Source organism: Parambassis ranga, chromosome 2, assembly GCF_900634625.1.
Source record: "Parambassis ranga chromosome 2, fParRan2.1, whole genome shotgun sequence".
NCBI lineage: Eukaryota > Metazoa > Chordata > Actinopteri > Ambassidae > Parambassis > Parambassis ranga.
In genome coordinates, this window is record NC_041023.1 from 38277037 (window position 1) to 38295480 (window position 18444).

The window sequence follows — 18444 nt, forward strand, 5'->3', positions numbered from 1 at the left end:
CTCTATTTACGGACAGCGGGGTGTCGTGTCGAGGAAGGCAACCTGGGATCTGGGTTGAAAAGACAAAGAATGCCTAACAGGGCTATGTCGCAGTCCCAGATGTATACTCTAGTAGCTAATATTCTACTTAAAACAAGGATAAAAGTAACTTCACTGTGATGTTTAAGGCAGTATTATACACACACATAGCCTTGTAAGGTAAACCCATTGATGTTAATTCTTAAATTATATTTTGCAACTTTTTGCCTATTTTTTTGCGAATACGTATTTTTTTTTATTTATTGCCAGATCATATTGCATTCACACCTTAATTATTTATTTTATGTGGAACTGTTTCATTATTCATGTGTTTATGAGGTATTTATTTTGGATTTTCAGCTATACTTGCTGCTAAAGCTGCTTCCAGGTGCAAGAAAAAAAACACAGATACTGAATTGATCTTTATTTATATTAAATTAAAAATATACTTTTGACAGATTCATGTAACAAACATGAGGATGGGTATTTCTATGATATAAAGCTTTGGGCATGGTTTGAAAGTACTCATAGTGATAGTCGGCAATGAGGACTGAGGGAAGGTATGGAACGCTAACGGGAGGAGTGGCCTGCTTCTCTCCTATATGTCTCCTTTAAAAGCATGCAAAATAAAATCACATGGCTGCATTGTGAAGGCTGTGCTCTGCCTTTTAGAGAAGAGGACGACTTGGCTCAGTAATACTTCCAGTAGAAAGTAAGCAGAGAGGGTCACACGGTTCATCTGGGTTAGGTTAGTTGGCAGCACTGGTTTCAGTTGTATGATGATTAGAAAGAGCGAGGAAACGGAGGTACTTCTTCTGATTGGACAAATGAAATGTATATCAGGGAGAACGTAAACACAGGTTCAAATGGACCGAAGACCCTGCCCATCCCTAACTCACTCACTGCCCCTGTCCCCGCCCACCATCATCTTTACATTGTTTTACAGAGTTCACCTAAACGTTACATAAGGGGAGCCACAAAAGTCTGGAAAAGGGCCCACTGAACACATGGGAAAAGGGTCAACAAGCACTTTTTTTTTCAAAATAAAATCCCCATTAGTCACTTACATAAAGCAAATATGTACGGCTCTTTTTGTACAAGTCATTATAAGCAGGAGAGAACAGCAGTAGGAGAGAAGACCAATATAAATTCAAAGCATCGCCTCCTTATTTACAAATTCACCACGTCGGCCATTTCAGTGCTTTATAAAAATACTATTCACATTTGTTGTTGAAGTGTGTTAGATAAATTTTGGAGGAAACCCCTCCAGAAATTCTGTACAGTTATACTGAACACAGAAAAATGAATAAGTAATGATTTGCGCAATTAAATGAACTCAAAAATGTAACTAGAATTACAAACATGTTAAATAATGTACAACACAATAGTGGAAAAAAGTACATCCTCATAATACAGACAAACTCATTATTAAAAAGACTATATAAGGGGTACTACACACACACACACACACACAAATAAATCTTGATGAAAGTCCCAGTTTGTGCTACTGAACTCGGTAAAAAAATTGTCCCACGCTGGACAGAATGTTAAATAGTGAAGAGATACAAAGGTGGAGGGCAGTTAAACACTCACTTTGGGTACCATGCAATGTTATATTTACTATACAGTAGACTGCTGCAGCTTGCTAAGCATGAAGGATTTACTTCAGCACATGGCTACATACCTTTGCACCTTGGCTTAAAGTAAAAAAAAAACAAAAACAAATACAGTTAGAACTGCCCAGTCTCACAGAAAATGTGTAATAGCTACATCAGTCCACCTTTCTCAAAGCTAAACCAAGTAATGATTGAGTGGCACATACATAAATATGCATTTTTTTTGCACCAGTTGACAAGAGATTGCTTTTGTTCAATTAAAAAAAGTATATATTTCACCTGTAAGCCAAATGTACGGGTGCTAAAGGTGAAAGAAAAGAGTGGCACGACATAAAACTGAGCGAAAACCTGCTTTTTTTGGTCAAATTGTTCATGTTGTTTATTGTTTTTAGCTAATGAGACCCATAGCAACATAAATATTCACCTGTGTGAGTTATGTTAACCATAACTTAAATTGATGATGATCTTTTTTTAAATAACCACTAACAGGGAGATGAAGCGATAGAGTGGCATGTTAGTATAAAAGTAAAAAGAATGAGGCATCATTTGTGTGGGACTTCTGGCTCATGGCAACATTGAAAAAAACAAGCTTTGTGTGTTTACATTTTGGGATAGCTAAAACTAAAATTGAGCAGTGACTAAAAATGATAGAGTGGCACACAATGAATGCTAACCAAAAATAAAACCATTAATTTTGTCAACAAAATGTAAGCAAGCAGGGACCATAAATGATAGAGTGGCACACTCTAAAATCCCTACATTTGTGTGGTGTGGCGTTACGGTGGGTGCTGGTTACCTTAAAAATGAATCTTTCAGGTTAATTTACTTCTTTCTTGTGTTTTTGCTAGCTAATTGAGTAGAACCACAGGAAAAGAGTGGACCAACATTCCTTTTACACATTCTGGTGTGACACTGGGTTTGTACCGTAAACACCAGTGTTGCCGTGGCACAATTTTGTACTGCCACAAGAGTGGTGTTTCAGGCTGAGACACATAGCAGCAGGAAATTCAGCCCCAACACCAAGGCAAAGTACAAAATCAGGAAACAAGACTTTACAAATAATATAGATCTTAAGGTACAGGTGCAACTCTCAATCTGTTGATTCAAACACATCATTTGGGTCTGCAGTACAATTCAGGGCATGTGTTTGTCTTTTTCCACCATCTTTCTTTTTCTATTTCCTTGAAATTCAGATTTGGCAGTCGCTTCCATCGCTCAGTGTAAATAAGCTCAAACGCGATATAAATATTTCACATTGATATTAAATGCTGTCTCTGTTTCACAGAATTAGAGCTTTAAAAGGGACTACAAAATACTCCTTCATCAATAAATCATGAGATCATCAAAGCAGCATTAGAAATACTGTTTGAAGCCAAAGAAAACAACAAGAAAAAAAAACATGGAAACAAGGACATTCTTCAAGCTGGTCAGCACCACCTTAAACATGTTTTTCACCTCAGCACCTTCTGTGAACCTAAAGCTTTTGCTCTCTGAAGTGGTAAACGACCAGATAAACAAGTTGAATATTTCAGTAACGACAAGTGGAAATCTTTTCTTTCTACCCGATCAAAGTGCTCCGAGGGGAGAACAAACGTACACGGCTTCACGTGTGCATAGACGCGCTTAAATACACAAAATAAATAAGATAAGAGCTCAGACGGGGGCTCTGCCACATAAGAATGATGAAAAGCTGTTGAAACTATGACAAAGCAATGTGTATGCTCCATAAATAAAGACTGGAAAATGTCAGTCTTGTTAAAGGTTTTTAGAGGACCTTCGAGACTAAACAACACCACACAGGTTTCGTCTTCTGAGTCTGGGAAGCTTTCCCCACCCACAGTTGTTCTGTATGGCTTAGTGGAAAGAATAATGGCTGTAACAGCTTTGACTGGCAGTTTGACCATCAGAACTATCCTCTAGAGGCCCACCTTGTACAATTTAAGCTACAGCTGCACTTAAAAAACAGTAACAAGACCATACAATGTCCAGTAGTAGGGCATTCTAGTGCTCAAATGTACTATAGCAGTTCTTGGACTGTTGAAAATCCAATGACCAAAAGATGAATGTTGGTATAGCTGCACAACTGAAAAGGTGATAATTATGTCTGTATAGCTTCCTGTTTCAATGTAGTTCAAAATGGACTTCTGAACTACAGATGGATGATTATACGCATGGCACATTCACTGAAGAGGTGCATGCAGCATCGCTGTGCTTCAGGTGCAATAATGTGTGTGTTAATATAACGTGGGAAAGGTCGTGAACTTAACGGTTTATAAAGATTGTTCACAAATTCAGATAAGTCAAAGTGTCATTGTGAATCTGTGAGGTTAATGGATGGACTAAAATAGGAATGGAGTTGGAGATGTGGAAGATAAAAAAATCAAAGAAAATTAGCGGTATTACATATATATATAATTGCCTTCTTTTTCTATTTCTATTTTTTGGCAGAGTATTTTCTGGGTGGAATATTTTGTTTATCAGGAAAAAAAAAACTTTTAATCCTTTTTTTTTGTTAAGTAAATGCAATTTGCTTCCATACCCTGTAAGACAGACTGTCTCCTATATGCATGAAATGCAGTTTGACCACTCAAATAAACTTCTAACTGCCAAAGATATCCCTAGCTGGCTTGAACGCACACACTCATCCCAATCACACTGATGCAAACACAGAGAAGCACATAAAAAGTACTCTGTTTTACTGTGCTCTGCTGGTGCTGTCTTGTTCATTCCTTGAGGTCTTCATTAACCGGCTTGTATGCACTTTTCCCTCCCCTCTCTGTAGCTCTCCCCCCATCCCCATGTTGACTTCAGCTGCTTTATGGATGATCTAATCAACTCTATTTGTATACTGCTATCCTCACAGCAATCCATTCTTCGCTCATCTTGAGTTTAGGATCTGAACGGGAAAAACCAGTGTATAAAAATCTGCAACCAGTGTGTATAAAAACATATTTTTCCCTTCTACTTTGAGGCAGCAGTCGAGCAAAAAACACCAAAACAGCAGTCGGGTGAAGTTAAAAAGTTCAACTACAAATGTGAAACATCACTGTAGTTTTGGCCATCACAGTATCACAGCAGTTACAGTAGAAGGATGAGATGAGTTTCACATATTTGACGGCGGAATCACTGACTGAGGAGTGCTCTGTATCACTCTCTCTCTGCAAGGTCGTCCACAAAACCTCTCACGTCTCACTGGCACCCCTCAGCGGAATACAGTTCGAACCTTTGTGCTGAAAAACACCAAATGAAAACAACTTGTTCCGGCTGGCAGTGAGTTCAGGTCCCCTATGTGTCGATGCACCACTGCTGTGTTGCCGAAAACCTTGGAGCACAGTCTGTATCTACACAACAGAAATGGACTGGGCTGGGTTCGGTGAAAGTGCTCGGTTCACGCTGCCACCTTCGGATGTTGCTACAGTTGACAGCAGATGAAAAGGAACCAAAGAGGATGTCGGGTTGTTGGAGGCTGGAGTTGGATCAGGTTTTTCTGAGTGGAGCTTAGACCACAGTGTTTCTCTGCCGGTAAGGTGGAGGTGGCAAGACGGTGCCGGATTTCAGGGAAAATTCGGACATGTATTCAGGGTTTTCAGCTACCGCCGGCCGTATGTGTCCATTCTGCTTATAGAAAAGCTTAGTAGAACCTCCCTGTGCTCCGTCAGGTGCTGCCTGGTTTGATGGTTTGGGAGGCAAGCTGTGCTGCCAGTACTCTGGATTGTCAAAGGTCACCTTCAGCTTCTTCCCACTGGCTTTCCCTGACGTCTGCCCGCCGTGTTTCAGCATGCTGGCAGGGTGGGCGTGGCTCTGGTAGGCTGGCAGGCTGCCGTGCCCGATGGTGGCCGACATGTTGCCTGATTGGCTCACCTGGACTAGAGGAGCAGTTCCTGCTTGGCTCATAGGGACCAAGCTGCCACCTGGATTGCCAGCTTGTCCTGCAGGTTTGATGGTGTGGTGGGCGTGGAGGATGTGAGCTGGCGGAGCGTGGTGGCAGGGCATGCCAGATGGAGATGGCTGGGCAGTGGGGAGGGGGTAGTGGGGCAGGCTGGTCTGGATGGTGAGAGGGAGGTGGGAGCCTGAGGTTGTTGTCGAGATAGAAGAAGGAGGCATGGTGGGTAACGGCAGACCATTTCTCCTCAGGGCCTCCAGGCCTAGCTCAGCAGGACTGTGGAAGGTGTTGAGGTAGAGAGGCTCGTTGATGTACTCGTCCTCTCCTTTGGGATGACTGTTGGGCGTGCTGTGGTAGCCTGGGTTGTCCAAGGCGTGGATCTCGCCATTTTTACGCCGTGATACAAAGGGGTTCTCCTCAACGGGGTTCAGATACTCTGCAGCAGGAACCAGGAAAGGGAGAGAGGGAGGGTAGGAAGGTGAAGAAGAAGAAGAAAAGCAGTTTCAGAGAAAAAACTCCACAGAAATTGCATCAAGAGAAAAGAAAACAAAGGAAATGAAAAGTGAAAGAGAGAGGAGAAAGAGATCACTCGCTAATGAGAAGAGGAGATGGAGATGGAGACGATAATGGCAGCCACTCAGGACCAGATGGGCAAGTTGCCAGCAGTTCTTTGGCACTAGAAACTCCATCTGCCGGGGGGTGAAAATGCCAACAAATGACCCTTCTTCACTGCTTCCAAGTGCTGTAATAGTGGGGTGAGAAACCTATTGATTTTGCCCACTCTTCCGCTCCTTGACATTGCATCAGATGCATTTTGCTGCGGGCTTTGTTGTATTTTGAGCTGCTCAAAAAAATCAAAGACGGCCGTGCGTGAGCAGGGCTGATGGACTGAATTACGATCAAAGGCAAAACATGACTGTGTAGTAGTAGCTGACATACACCGCAAGAATGGAAAAACTCTGCAGGAATTTAATCAATGGGATGGAATGAAATGAACAGACAAAATGACTGCACTACAAAAGATGGTATTTACTCTGTGAGATGACAGAACAGAGGCTGGGATTCGAAGCATGATTCTTGTTTTACATTTAAATTGTGTTTCCGGTGATTGCAGTGCAGTTAATCATGGAGATCTGTGGTGTTTTGTAGATTACAGGGGAATTAATATGATGAGGTGTTTTAACGTTTTATATTATCTATGCTGCACTGTGGCTCCTAATTACAGTTATGTTTCATCGCTTACAAAATGCCCTGCAGCGCTGCTGACCTTATTTTCCAGTAAAGTAGACTTGATCATACCTGAGGAACTCTTGTTCTTCATCGGTGTCATGTATCCGTCCTCATCTGTATCCCCTCTGGACGCTCTCTCCCCCAGGAAGACGGTGGGGTCGGCGCTGTACCTTTGGCCGCCGCTGTCCTCCCCTCCAGCCTGTCTCAGATTCTTCTTATGCAGGCTGCCGTTGCAGCGCTGGTCCTCTGGGGACGGACTCGGGTCGCCCGTGGCTTCCTGGTTCATGCAGGCCTGGGCACCAGCAAAGGGTCCTTCTGCAGGGTTTGGACCGCCATCTCGATATCCAAACTGGTTCTGATGAAAAAGGGGTGGTTGCATAGAGACAATTAGATACATGTTTATCTATGTCAAGGATTTTAACTTATTCTTATGCACTAGCAACCTGATCCTGTGCGTAGGCAATACATGTGCACACGTAAGCACTCCAATGAGAGTTTTGGATCTGAGCAATGCAGCTAACCTTGCGTTAGCCTTGTAGTGCAGTAACTTTGTAGTGTACAAGCAGTCAAGTTAACCTTGTGCAAGCTAGCAATAGACTTAACCTCGCATGTGCAATAATGATTGTGCAGTGATGTGCCGTGTTCTGCGACATTGTCTACCATTTACGTAAATGCAAATAAAAAAATGTTAAACTTTGTCTAAGTTTTATGCCACTAGCAGCAAAGGAAATGCAACTTTTAACCCTTGCTGGTGCTCGGTTGAAGTAAAAAGTTTTGTTGATGCAGTCATCAGCCTTGAGGGAGCGTTAGGGGCAGCCAGGCAAGCTGTGATTAGAACACCTGAAACCTCAAAAAAGAACAAAAACCCCACAAGAAAATACAAAACATGACATGAGAAGCAAAGGGCTTCTTGTGGTGATGTACTAGCTTGCCGTGGGCTATTTAATCCAGGCCAACTCCTCTGCACTCATGCCAGCTGCTAGTGCTAAAGCAGCAATTACAGAGTTACAAAACACAACAGATAAAAAAAAAGGAAATGTCTCGAGGTTATATCTGTCCACCTACTCGTCTTCTCTTCTTTGCAATCAACCTCCTCCAAACTTCTCTGTTCATCCCTTCTTCAAAGCAAATCATTATCTCCTTTCCTTTCAAGTACGAATCAGGACAGATAAGGATTTATGCTATGAGTCTGACTGCATAATCAAAAGTGTTTCAAATAATGATAGGGTTAGGATGTGTGTTTTTATAGGACGGGCGGTACATGTATGGTCGTCAGGGAACAAAAAGCCTGCGGCAAATAGATAGGTCATGGGGGTAAAGGTGCGCAGACTGCCGAGTGGTGAGCCTGCATAGCAAAGAGAGCGGCAGTTATTTGCTTATGGCGCTGAGTAATGAAACATGGGGCCTGGGGAGCGTGCAGTGTAAAGAATACAGGTTTAAATGATGGAGGTGGGTCATTAGTGGAACGGAAATCATTGGTGTATTGAAAGTTCTTAAAAAAACCTTGAGCACTTATAGAGGACAGCAAGCTTCTTACTCTGTTGGAGTCCACTCGGGGCCTGGCTGTGCACGGCGGAGGGGCCACGTTAAAACCTCTGGGCACCAGATACTCCTCGGCATCCATCAAGTCATCAAGGTCCTCCTCGTCCAGTAGGCTCTGAAAGAACTTGCTGTCATTGGGGCTGGGCAGCTTCATGCGGTCGTCTCCCTGAATCACAAACACACACACACTTCTTAACATTTTGGTTAAGTTGCCTGGTGTGCAAGAGAATCTTTCTAGCTGATGTACCTGGATGACCAGGTATCGCTGCGGGTCACGGGCCATTCTGCAGAACTCGGCCGCCAGCTCCTTGAACTTGGGCCTGCTGTCTGCATCAATCATCCAGCCTGAGGAAGAGAATGAGGTCAGTGACATAAATATACAGACATATAACACACAGAGTAGATTATGTGCCTTGCTCAAGGGCAACTCAGAGGAGGAGCTTTTTTTTTTCTTTTGGGTTCAAGTTGTCCCTTTTCTGCCACCTGGACTCTATTATCTCCAGTCAAATAGCCTTATGCTAAAATACAGAGAGGAATTCTATCTACATTCAATAAATAGTATTAGATTTTACAGCCTTAGTTACTTCAGTACACTGAATAGCACATTCAAATCTTCCCATGACGACTGCACATCAATAGAACATCCAATAATGAGCTACATAATTACACTGCTTCAAACATTATTGGTGCCTCAGCTACAGGTAGCAGCAGTGTTACACAACACAGTGAGAGCGGAGAAGCATGTAATTTTGTTTTTATATTTCTAAATCATGTTTACACTCTGCTGCAGCTCAGCTTGAGGTGTCACAGATGAGTTGTAGTTTAATAAAAGCGCTTTTAATATTCATCTTTTGAGACATTAGCGGAGCTCGGAGGCTTCGTTTCAAGGCTAGAGAGGAGCGGATCTAAAGATGAGCTGCTGCTTTATGGCCCTCTGCATGGGGACTCTGTGCAACACCCTTGTCGGAGTCACCCTCCATCTGGACACCTCCTTCCCAGACTCTCTTATGTCTCTCCCTCAATCTGAACCCTGGTACTGGTGTATGCGGATGCTGAGGGGATCGACCCCCTCCCATATTTCCAGGAAGCGGTCCAGGCAGTGCGTGCCAAACCATTCTTTGAACCGTGCCAGCTACTGGCTGCTTGGCCATCTCTCCTCGTACCAGTCTAGTCATTGCTCCACCCCGTTTGAACTCAGCTGTGGTGGACTTTTCTGTCACTCACACCAACATCCTCTCCCTTTCACTGCAGCGTTAATTATCTACTCTTTTATTGCATGAATATGAATATGGCTGTAAGCGAACAATGGGATATTGATGAAGGTATCATATCATATCAAGGGTCATTTTAGGTGCTGGCTATAAATACTGTTCTTGGTGTGAGAAGATGGACACACAGAATATAATTATTATGTTTAGATTTGATGCGATCACAGAGACCAACTGTCGATATTTTCTGAAAGGTGAGGTTGTGGAGTCTTTGTTGACATTTGAGCCACATTGCTGTGAGCAAGACTGCCAGAGATATTCAGTAGAGAAGAAGGGGTGTGTGTGAGGGTTTACTCACATTTCACCATGACCATGTAGACGTCTATGGTGCAGATTGGCGGCTGCGGCAGGCGCTCCCCTTTCTCCAGGATGTCCGGGATCTCTCTTGTGGGGATTCCGTCGTACGGTTTGCCTCCGAATGTCATCAGCTCCCAGATGGTCACTCCTGGCGTGGAAGAGAGAGGAGAAAATGCAAATAAAGGAGGAGGAGGATAAAAAAGGGTTTTCAGGTTGCTTAAGCCTTCTTCTGAACCTACCGTAGCTCCACACGTCACTCTGATGGGTGAACTTCCTGTAGTGGATACACTCCAGAGCCATCCATTTAATGGGCATCTGAGGGGGAGACAAAGGCACATTTAATGATTCACACCTGAAATGCAAAGCTTTATGGGAGATATCTAAAAATCGACAGCACTTCCAAGCATAGTTTTGCTCAATATTACTCAAGTCTTGCGATTGATCAGTGTAAGCAGGCGTTCATCAATAGTTTAGTGAGCTTTTTAAGATGCTAAATGAGATTGTATTGCACGTGTGATTTTCTAATGTACATGAGCAGGAAGGCTCTATTCTTAAAACAGCCCTCACTCATCATTGCAGAGTCGATCTGACCCAGGCACCTTCAGAAGCAGCAGGCCAATTTAATAAAGGGACAATTTGCATAGTAAATCTCAGGCGAGGCAAAGAGAAGGGGCTCCTGATTAATGTAGCCTGGGTCCCCAAACAAAACAAAGTGATTGGAACTGCGGCGCCGTTATTTGTTTGGATGAAGTGTCTCCAAATTGTATAGTGCAAAAACAAAGTTCAATGCTTTTTTCTTGGCGAGATGGAACCAAATGCAGCCCCAGCTCCAAGTCATCACCTTATACTGTGTCCAAACACGGCCTGTAAGAATCTCATTTACATATTTGTCGATAAAACAAGCACAAAATATTGATTATTATGGACTGGATATAAAAGAAATTGATATATCTCCAGTTTGTGGACAACTGTTTGCCATTTTTGGGCCACCAACTGGCCACCATTTTCAAAATAAAACACCATGCAAGGACTCTGGACTGAGGCCTTAACGTCACACTTAAAGGAGTTCAGAGTTAGTGACATCTAGTGGTGGGACTGTATTGCAACAAAAATGTTAAGGAACTTATTTTGTCTGTTCTGGACCTCTGTAGCATCCATTCACACACACACACACACACACAATGACGCCTCCACTTACACCAACCTTGCCCCCATCCGCGTTGTACTCCTTCTCATCGGCGTCCAACAGCCGCGCCAAGCCAAAGTCTGTGATCTTGATGTGATTGGGCGACTTCACCAGCACATTCCGGGCCGCCAGGTCCCTGTGGACGAGCCTCCTTTCCTCCAGGTACATCATCCCCTGGAGAGAGAGAGAGAGAGAGAGAGAGAGAGAGAGAAGAGACGGAGCCATTTATCATTTTATATTTCCTGATTGAAGCAAGCTGAGATCGGTGATGCGCTAAATGTCAGCTGTAACATAAAATTATTGTCATAACTGTCATCATCATTAAGATGCAGACATCTTTCATTGTTATTATACCTCATATACATGACAGAGAAGCTTCTTATGTTGTCAGGAAACTTTTCTTCTTTGACAAGGAGGAAAACTCAGGAGATGTGACAGTGATACATTTCTTAACTCAGCATTGCTTTTCAATCACTTCAGCAGCAGCTGTTATCTCTGTGATGTCGGCCATTTTTGAGAGGACAGTGGACGCTTTACCGATCTGTTAGCACTGATTAGGAACACCCGATGAGCAAAGCCAGTGAGGAGAGAGAAAGAAAGCAATACAACAAAGCCTTGAGCGGCAACTTTGCTTAATTTGTTGCTCAATGGGCTGGATGGGCGCACAAAAACCTATTTTACACACATATGAAGACACGCACCCTTTTTGTGAGACAGGCAGACAGGCCAATTGAAGTGTATTAGGCTGAGTGTTAAACAAGTGGATGCCACTTTGCAAGAGGATCAATACAAACACCTTGGTGAGAAGGCAGGCAGTCATTGTACTCAGCAGACAATGAAAAATTTTTAACCAAGGCCTGCCGTGCCTCCGCTGGTGCGAGAGAATCGTCGGCCATCTGAAATGCTTACAGTGAAAATACTGTATGTGTGTGTGCCGACGTGCTTGCCTCCTCCCAGATGAATGTGAGGATAAATCGATCGCGCCTGGTTCACCGCTAGCTGAGCCCTCATCCATCATCCGACGGCCTCGCGGAGACAGACAGACTGACACGCACACACACTAACAGAGACCACCCAGAGACCGCCATATTTCTTGTAATATTTCTGTCTGTGTTTCACTCTTTCCTCACAAAAATGAAGACAACACTCCCCTGAAAAAGTTCAAAATTAGGCTGCGATCAATAACAATGCTGATTACAATAAGCCCGAAGACGAGCATGCAATATTTATCCCTTATGCCGAGAGAAATTAGGAATCAATGGCCCACGCAGTCCATTAATACACTTCGACTTAAAGTGACAGGGCAATGAGGGGAGGCTATCGCTCTGAGGGGGGGAGGTGGGGGGAAATGTACAACAACTCAAGGAGCCAATTAATTTTCAGCCACCCTGTGTGGTAAACAGCAGCGTCCCAGTGGAGTGTGTGGGGGGAGCCACCGTTTCAGGTCGAGAGGGTCCTGCTGATTGTGGCACTTTAACATTGCTTAAGCGTTAAAATCCCCAGAGGTCTGTGGATAATTTGTGAGTACACAATCTGTACATCATACACGCAGATATGTAATTAAATCTGACAACATTCTAATCATTTTAATGCACCACCATGGATGTCATTACCTCTTTAGGCTTTTCCACTGAAGTATTGGCACCCATAGTACTTTCATAGTACCACAGTACTTTACCATGTCAGGGGCTTATATTCTCATCTGAAAGCAGCCCTGAATTACAGGAACAACCAGATCTTTTTGAAGTGGTCTGCAGCACTGCGCAATATTTCATAACAGGAACAGTTATTCTCACCTGCAAACAGCCCTACTATTACTATATCAGTAATCAGTATCAGTATATATATTCACACCCACTGGTTCCTGTAGTAGAAAAGAACAAAAAGAGTCCACTCTAAAACAGCTCCCTCCTGCAGTGCAATATTACAAACTAACCTAAACAGTCCTGTGCAAGCAGTTCCTGAAGTGGAAAAACACAGATACACAGGTAAAACCACCAGTTAGTTCCTGGTGCAAAAACCCCACAAATGACCAGTCTGTTAGAACATGCAGTGTAAAAACAAATTTACATGTCACTCTAAAACACCACAGTGATTCCTGCAGTAGAAAAGGCCGCCCTAAAACCACCTGTTAGTCCCTGCAGTGGAAAAACACAAATGTAAAGGTACATCTAAAAAAAAGCCCATCATTTTGTAGAGCTGATAAAAAAAACACACAAACACACACAAATAAGCACGCAAGCCTCAAACAGCCCATTAGTTCCTGCAGTGGAAAAACACCTTCTGACAGGTAGTGAAAGCTCTTGTGACCTCTTCAGGGGCTTCTCTGTGAATTACAGATGAAGTCATAGTTGAGGAAACAGTGCCTGAAATACCTCTATCCTGGAGCATGTCCGTTTCGTCCTGAAACATCTGCAGGTTTTCTCTGACATGGCCAATCTGGCTTTTAAAGTTCATATCAGAGCTCTTAAGCACTTGCTGAATTTGCAGTGAGACGGACCTAAGCCCTTGTGGACTTAGTGCGAGTGCATCTTAAAGTCTGTGACACGGTGAGTCCGAACAATGTAGCATACAAGTGAAAGGAAGGAGGCTCGGAAAAGAGATTTCAAGGGCATCTGGTTACATTTTTCAACATTTTTCAAAATAAAATGTTCATGCAAGGCCACAAGTCCCAGCAAACATGCATTCAAACCCTGTTCACACGCAAACATACATCAGAGCATGAAGGTTAAGGGCCCACAAGCTACACTGCTGCACATCCCAAATACAACTTTAAGCCCATTATGTTTAGCTGAGACCTTTGCAGAAACAGTGAGAGAGGACAAGTCAGCATGGTCACACATTCACACACTGCATGCAAAACAACAATGGGTGCCACATATATGGGTGTAGCTGCAGAGCACGTTCACCCCTTGAAGGCATCAGGCAGGTGGGTCTAATGTTGTGGCTGTTGGCTGCTTATAAGCAACCCAGCTTCCAGGTTTCTAAATATTTTATGAGGAAGGAAGCTTCGTTTGTTACACCTCCAGTACACATTGTTTCGGTGAATGTAAACATGACTATTTACTAGAAAGTTCCTTTCAGCATCACACTAAATCAATGCTGAAGGTGCATTAACATGTAGGTAACCATAGTAACAGTATCACTTCCTTGATGCTTGTATCAACTCTCACAGTTGATACAAACAGGTGCAAGCTAAAGTGAATCATGGTTTTTGTAAGCAATTAGGACAATGGACAGGATGCAGCAAAATATTCTAAACTACTTTGCAAGCTAACATGAGGGCGTAGCTAACAACAAATCAAGCTGGCTAAGCTTATTTTGTTTGCTAACAAGGGATTATTTTGTTAGGTCCAGCTACCCATGGTGTAAGAAGTGATGGCTAATAACATACATAATGACGAATCCTACTCTGATCTGAAGCTGGCTACTGAGTGAGGTAAAAATCTAATTTTTAAACAAGACCAACGGTCTTTTTTCATCTTGTGGGCTCCTGGATTGTTTACAGAGGCTAAAAGTCTTCTAAAGCACGCAGCAGACGAGGTCATGGCAGGCCTGTGACCTATTAGCAACCTTTTTTTGTTGGGAAGAAAAGTAAGGCTGGTGATCTGACTCGGCGGATGAAAACCAGGCATGAATGGAGCGGTTTTGCTGCTAGGCAACATACTCATCAGTTGTTTAATAGTTTGAGTGATACAACTCAACATGTGCAGTATTTATGAGCGTCGGTTTATTTGGGAATTCATGTTGAGAGAAGCAGGAAAAAAAAACAGGAACCAGAGGATGAGGTGCCTGTTTCCAGAGGGAGCGATAAGGCTGCTGTGGGTCTAAACTGAAAACCCCCACCAGCTCCTGCAGAATGGGTGAAGAGGCAACAACAATGTGAGCAATGTGGGACTGTCCGCACGCCGAGAACTGGGACCGGCGCGATAAGGAGCGTGCACAATGGCTACGCTCAGGTGGCACAGGTGGTCGTCTGTCATGCGCCGCGTGCCGCACCGGAGATAGAATGGAAGCCATTCCCACAGAGCTGGCAGTCTCCAAAGCGAGTGTGTGGGAGACAAATGGGAGTGAGGACGAGCTAAAATATGTGTGCTGAAATACAAAAAGGGGGTGAATTATCGTCTCCAAACTGAGTCACAGGATGGTCTTGATGTTTAATGAAGGATGCCACTGACAGCTCGGCGGTGGTGCAGCAGTCAGTGTTGCAGGCCCATTTGCTCCGCATTGAGCCATTCCGGAAGCACAAAGCAGGAAACTGTACCTATCTATCAACCTGATCTGTGTGTGTGGAGTAGGGTGCAACTCCCCTCTTACAAAAAATGTTTAATTATATTTTCTCCTGGAGAGAGGGGAACAAAAATATCTAAGCTCTGTTGCCATGATCTAAGCTCCCCTGTGGGACAGAGAGATCCATCCAAAATGTCACCGTGCAGGCAATAAAAGACCGCTGCTGGCAAATTTACATGCGCAAATGTCAATAATTCTTTTTTGGCTGTTGCGACATAATTGAAAGAGGCAAACAAGTTTTAATTTTTGATAAAAAATGTAAAAATCAGCCAGCATTTGTAACTACGGAGGTTGACAGTGTGGCCTGAGCGTCAATTAACAGCTCCTCCAGTCAGACCCTGCGAACTTGGAGATAGATAGCCTGTAGGCGGTGGTAATGATGGGTTTCATCTTCGGCTCCGCGGCCTCCTGACTTCGCCAGGTGAAGTAAGCAGAGAGAGAGAAGGGGAACAATGAGGACATCTGATCCTTTTTTGACTCACAAAGCTGTCCACTCCATGTTGCCTGTAATTTGTGGGCTTCTTGCTGAGAAGTTATAACTTTTAATCACAGTAGATAATTATGGTGTGGACTCAACCTGCCCACTGGCTGCATCTAATATGGAAAAGAACACATTGTTCTGATGATATTAAGGCAAATAAAGTACAAACTTCAACACCCAGAATGCACTGGGATTATCTGAAAAAAGGCATCTTATTTGACCCTGTGTTATGATATGGGGATTGGGCCTTATTTGTTGTCATGATTGTGCTGACTTCTGTTTTTCTCCCTCCTCTTGGAGGCATGTCTCTCCTCAGAAGTGCTGGGCGTGGTTACCTGCTGGCTGGAGGTTGGCACACCTGCACCTCGTTTCATCTCTGCTCTCTACTTATACCGGAGCTCTTCTCTGCTTCGACGCTGGATTGTCTACGTAGTTGGTAACTCGTCAGTTACAGCTTTTCCTGAGAACTAATTCTCCTCATCGTGGATCTGAGCATTCTCAGCCTTTTTCAGTGACTGTTTCCCTCTTTCTCTTTGCCAGGAAACCAACCTGTTTGACTGCTCCTCCAGCCAGCTCCTAGCCAGCCACGCCGAACAGCATAGCCTTTTGTGAACTGATCCCTTTTGGATTCGCCTTTTGTTATTTCTTTTCTCATTAAACTGAACTTAAGCAACCCTCTGCCTCTGTTCTGCTTCTGGGTCCTCTCGTTAGGAAAACCCAACACCCTGCATAATACGACAGAAGAAGACAAAACAGAGCATCATCAGCATCTGATAATATTCACCAAAGGGGTCTGGACCTAAAATCAAACTTTCAAACTATCTTCTTAGCTAATTGCTGCTAAAAACCTGAGGTCAGCTATGAAATCAGTTGTCCCATGACCAGAGCGGCACTAAGGTAAAATGAAAACTCAATTGCACCCAATTGATTTGATTCGCAACCTAATGGAAATATTTTGCTTGTTTTATTAAAATGACAAGTTAGAAAATGCTAATAGGAAAAAAATGAAAAGTTTTATGCAGTGAGTTGTGCAGGAGAATCCCGCCGCTGTTCATCTGCATGCGCACATACGTCTGTGTCTAATGAGGCTCGTCTTGAGCCGCCATGAGTGTGTATGGAAAGAGGTGACCGATCCAATCAGGCCTTCCTTTCCCAGTGGATCTGGCAGTCAAATCCCTCCCCTTATGCATCCTTGAGCACTGCTGATCCTTACAGATAATTAGAAAGACCCGGGGGGCTTATCTCTCCACCGCCTGCTCTCCTCATCACCTCCATGCTCTCCCTCGTTTTGTTGTATCAGCAGGGACGTGTGCACTCTCCTGGGGACGGCTTTGTGTGTGGAAGAGTGTACATTAGTTGGTTTTGTTTTTTATCATGTAAGATAGCATTATGGATTGTTTGGTAATCGCGGCGTGATGTGCTTTCTGACAAGTTCGGGGATGCAAAGAATTGTGGGACTGCATTATTAATGAAGCCCCGGGGAAATGAAGTGCTGCGCATGGATCACCACCGTATAGTGTGCTGACAGTAATAAATTCACTTTAACTTAGTGTAAAGTGTTTTAGAGGGAAACACAGAGTGGAATAAAAGAAAGTGAATCATATCACTGCTGCCAGAAGTCTTTTTAGACAGTTTACAGAGAATAATATCCGATACACATGTTTACACTTAAGCTACAGCTGCTACAAGCTACTCATCATATATATGCATAAATATCCAGGTTACTACATATTTATCCTTTCAACATTCCAGATTTGTATTTGGCACCTGAGTACAATTAGCTATATGGATTAATACGCACATGTGAGTTATTATATTGTAGCCCTCAGTTTTTTACCTTGTATAAATTTACCAAGGGGTGTCATATGTAGATTAAAACAGGAAATTGACCTACTATCAATCTTTGTGGAACCCCACATGTTATTGTGGATGTTTTTGCTGAGTTGCTTTAAAGTCTCTGCTCAAAAGACGATGAAAAATAGATAACAACAGTTCTTTTAAGGTGATTTAAAAGAATCAAAAGTAACAGGTTTCTCTCACTGAGATGACATGAGGTGATTCAAAGCAAAGAATGGCAAAAACACATAAGGGATATATAGGAGAGAGGGTGTAAAGACTTGGCTAATGAGTAAAGGAGAAATGTGTTGGCTCAGCACTGGGAGGCATTTACAGGGAAGCGAATGACACAGAGGCCTCCACGCTAAGCTTGACCAGATTGGATCTCCTGACATCAGGTGGCATCTCTGGGGAACTGCTGTGGGATGCAAATCACACACTCTGATGTGGAGAATATTACCACACACAGAGTAAGTGATGGCTGGTGCTGATTTTGCCAAAAAACTACTGCAGTGCACATAAACGCAGCGCTGTAAAATTCAAACAATTATGTCACTGCACATGCTTAGATGCATATTTTGTGCTAAATTCAGGCCTCCAAGGTCAGATATTAGCACCGTAATTAGCACTGTCAATCTGTAAAACGCTATTTGGAGGCATGACAGCACAGCACAAATCTATCAGGAAAGGTTTTCCTGCAGGGCATGTTGTGCTCATGTCAGTCCACAGGTTCGCCAGTGGGTGTGTTTATGCGATCGCTACACTGCCTCACTGCTAACTGACTCAGCGCAGCCTAG

At 43.4% G+C, this 18444-nt stretch overlaps 1 protein-coding gene across 3 annotated transcripts in view; it reads right to left on the minus strand.

Moving 5' to 3' along the window:
• Window positions 1-505: 505 nt before the first annotated feature.
• LOC114428569 (receptor tyrosine-protein kinase erbB-4-like) overlaps window positions 506-18444 on the minus strand; it is a 171684-nt gene continuing 153745 nt past the window's right edge. For 2 of the 3 annotated variants that reach the window (XM_028397123.1, XM_028397114.1), the window contains exons 21-27: window positions 11053-11214; window positions 10094-10169; window positions 9856-10002; window positions 8537-8634; window positions 8285-8455; window positions 6817-7102; window positions 506-5953 (exon numbers count right to left, since the gene is read on the minus strand). In XM_028397123.1, the coding sequence (XP_028252924.1) occupies window positions 5133-5953; window positions 6817-7102; window positions 8285-8455; window positions 8537-8634; window positions 9856-10002; window positions 10094-10169; window positions 11053-11214 (1761 nt within the window). In that variant the 3' untranslated portion in view covers window positions 506-5132. The remainder of the gene's footprint in view (window positions 5954-6816; window positions 7103-8284; window positions 8456-8536; window positions 8635-9855; window positions 10003-10093; window positions 10170-11052; window positions 11215-18444) is intronic. The other variant, XM_028397132.1, reaches the window with a different exon arrangement.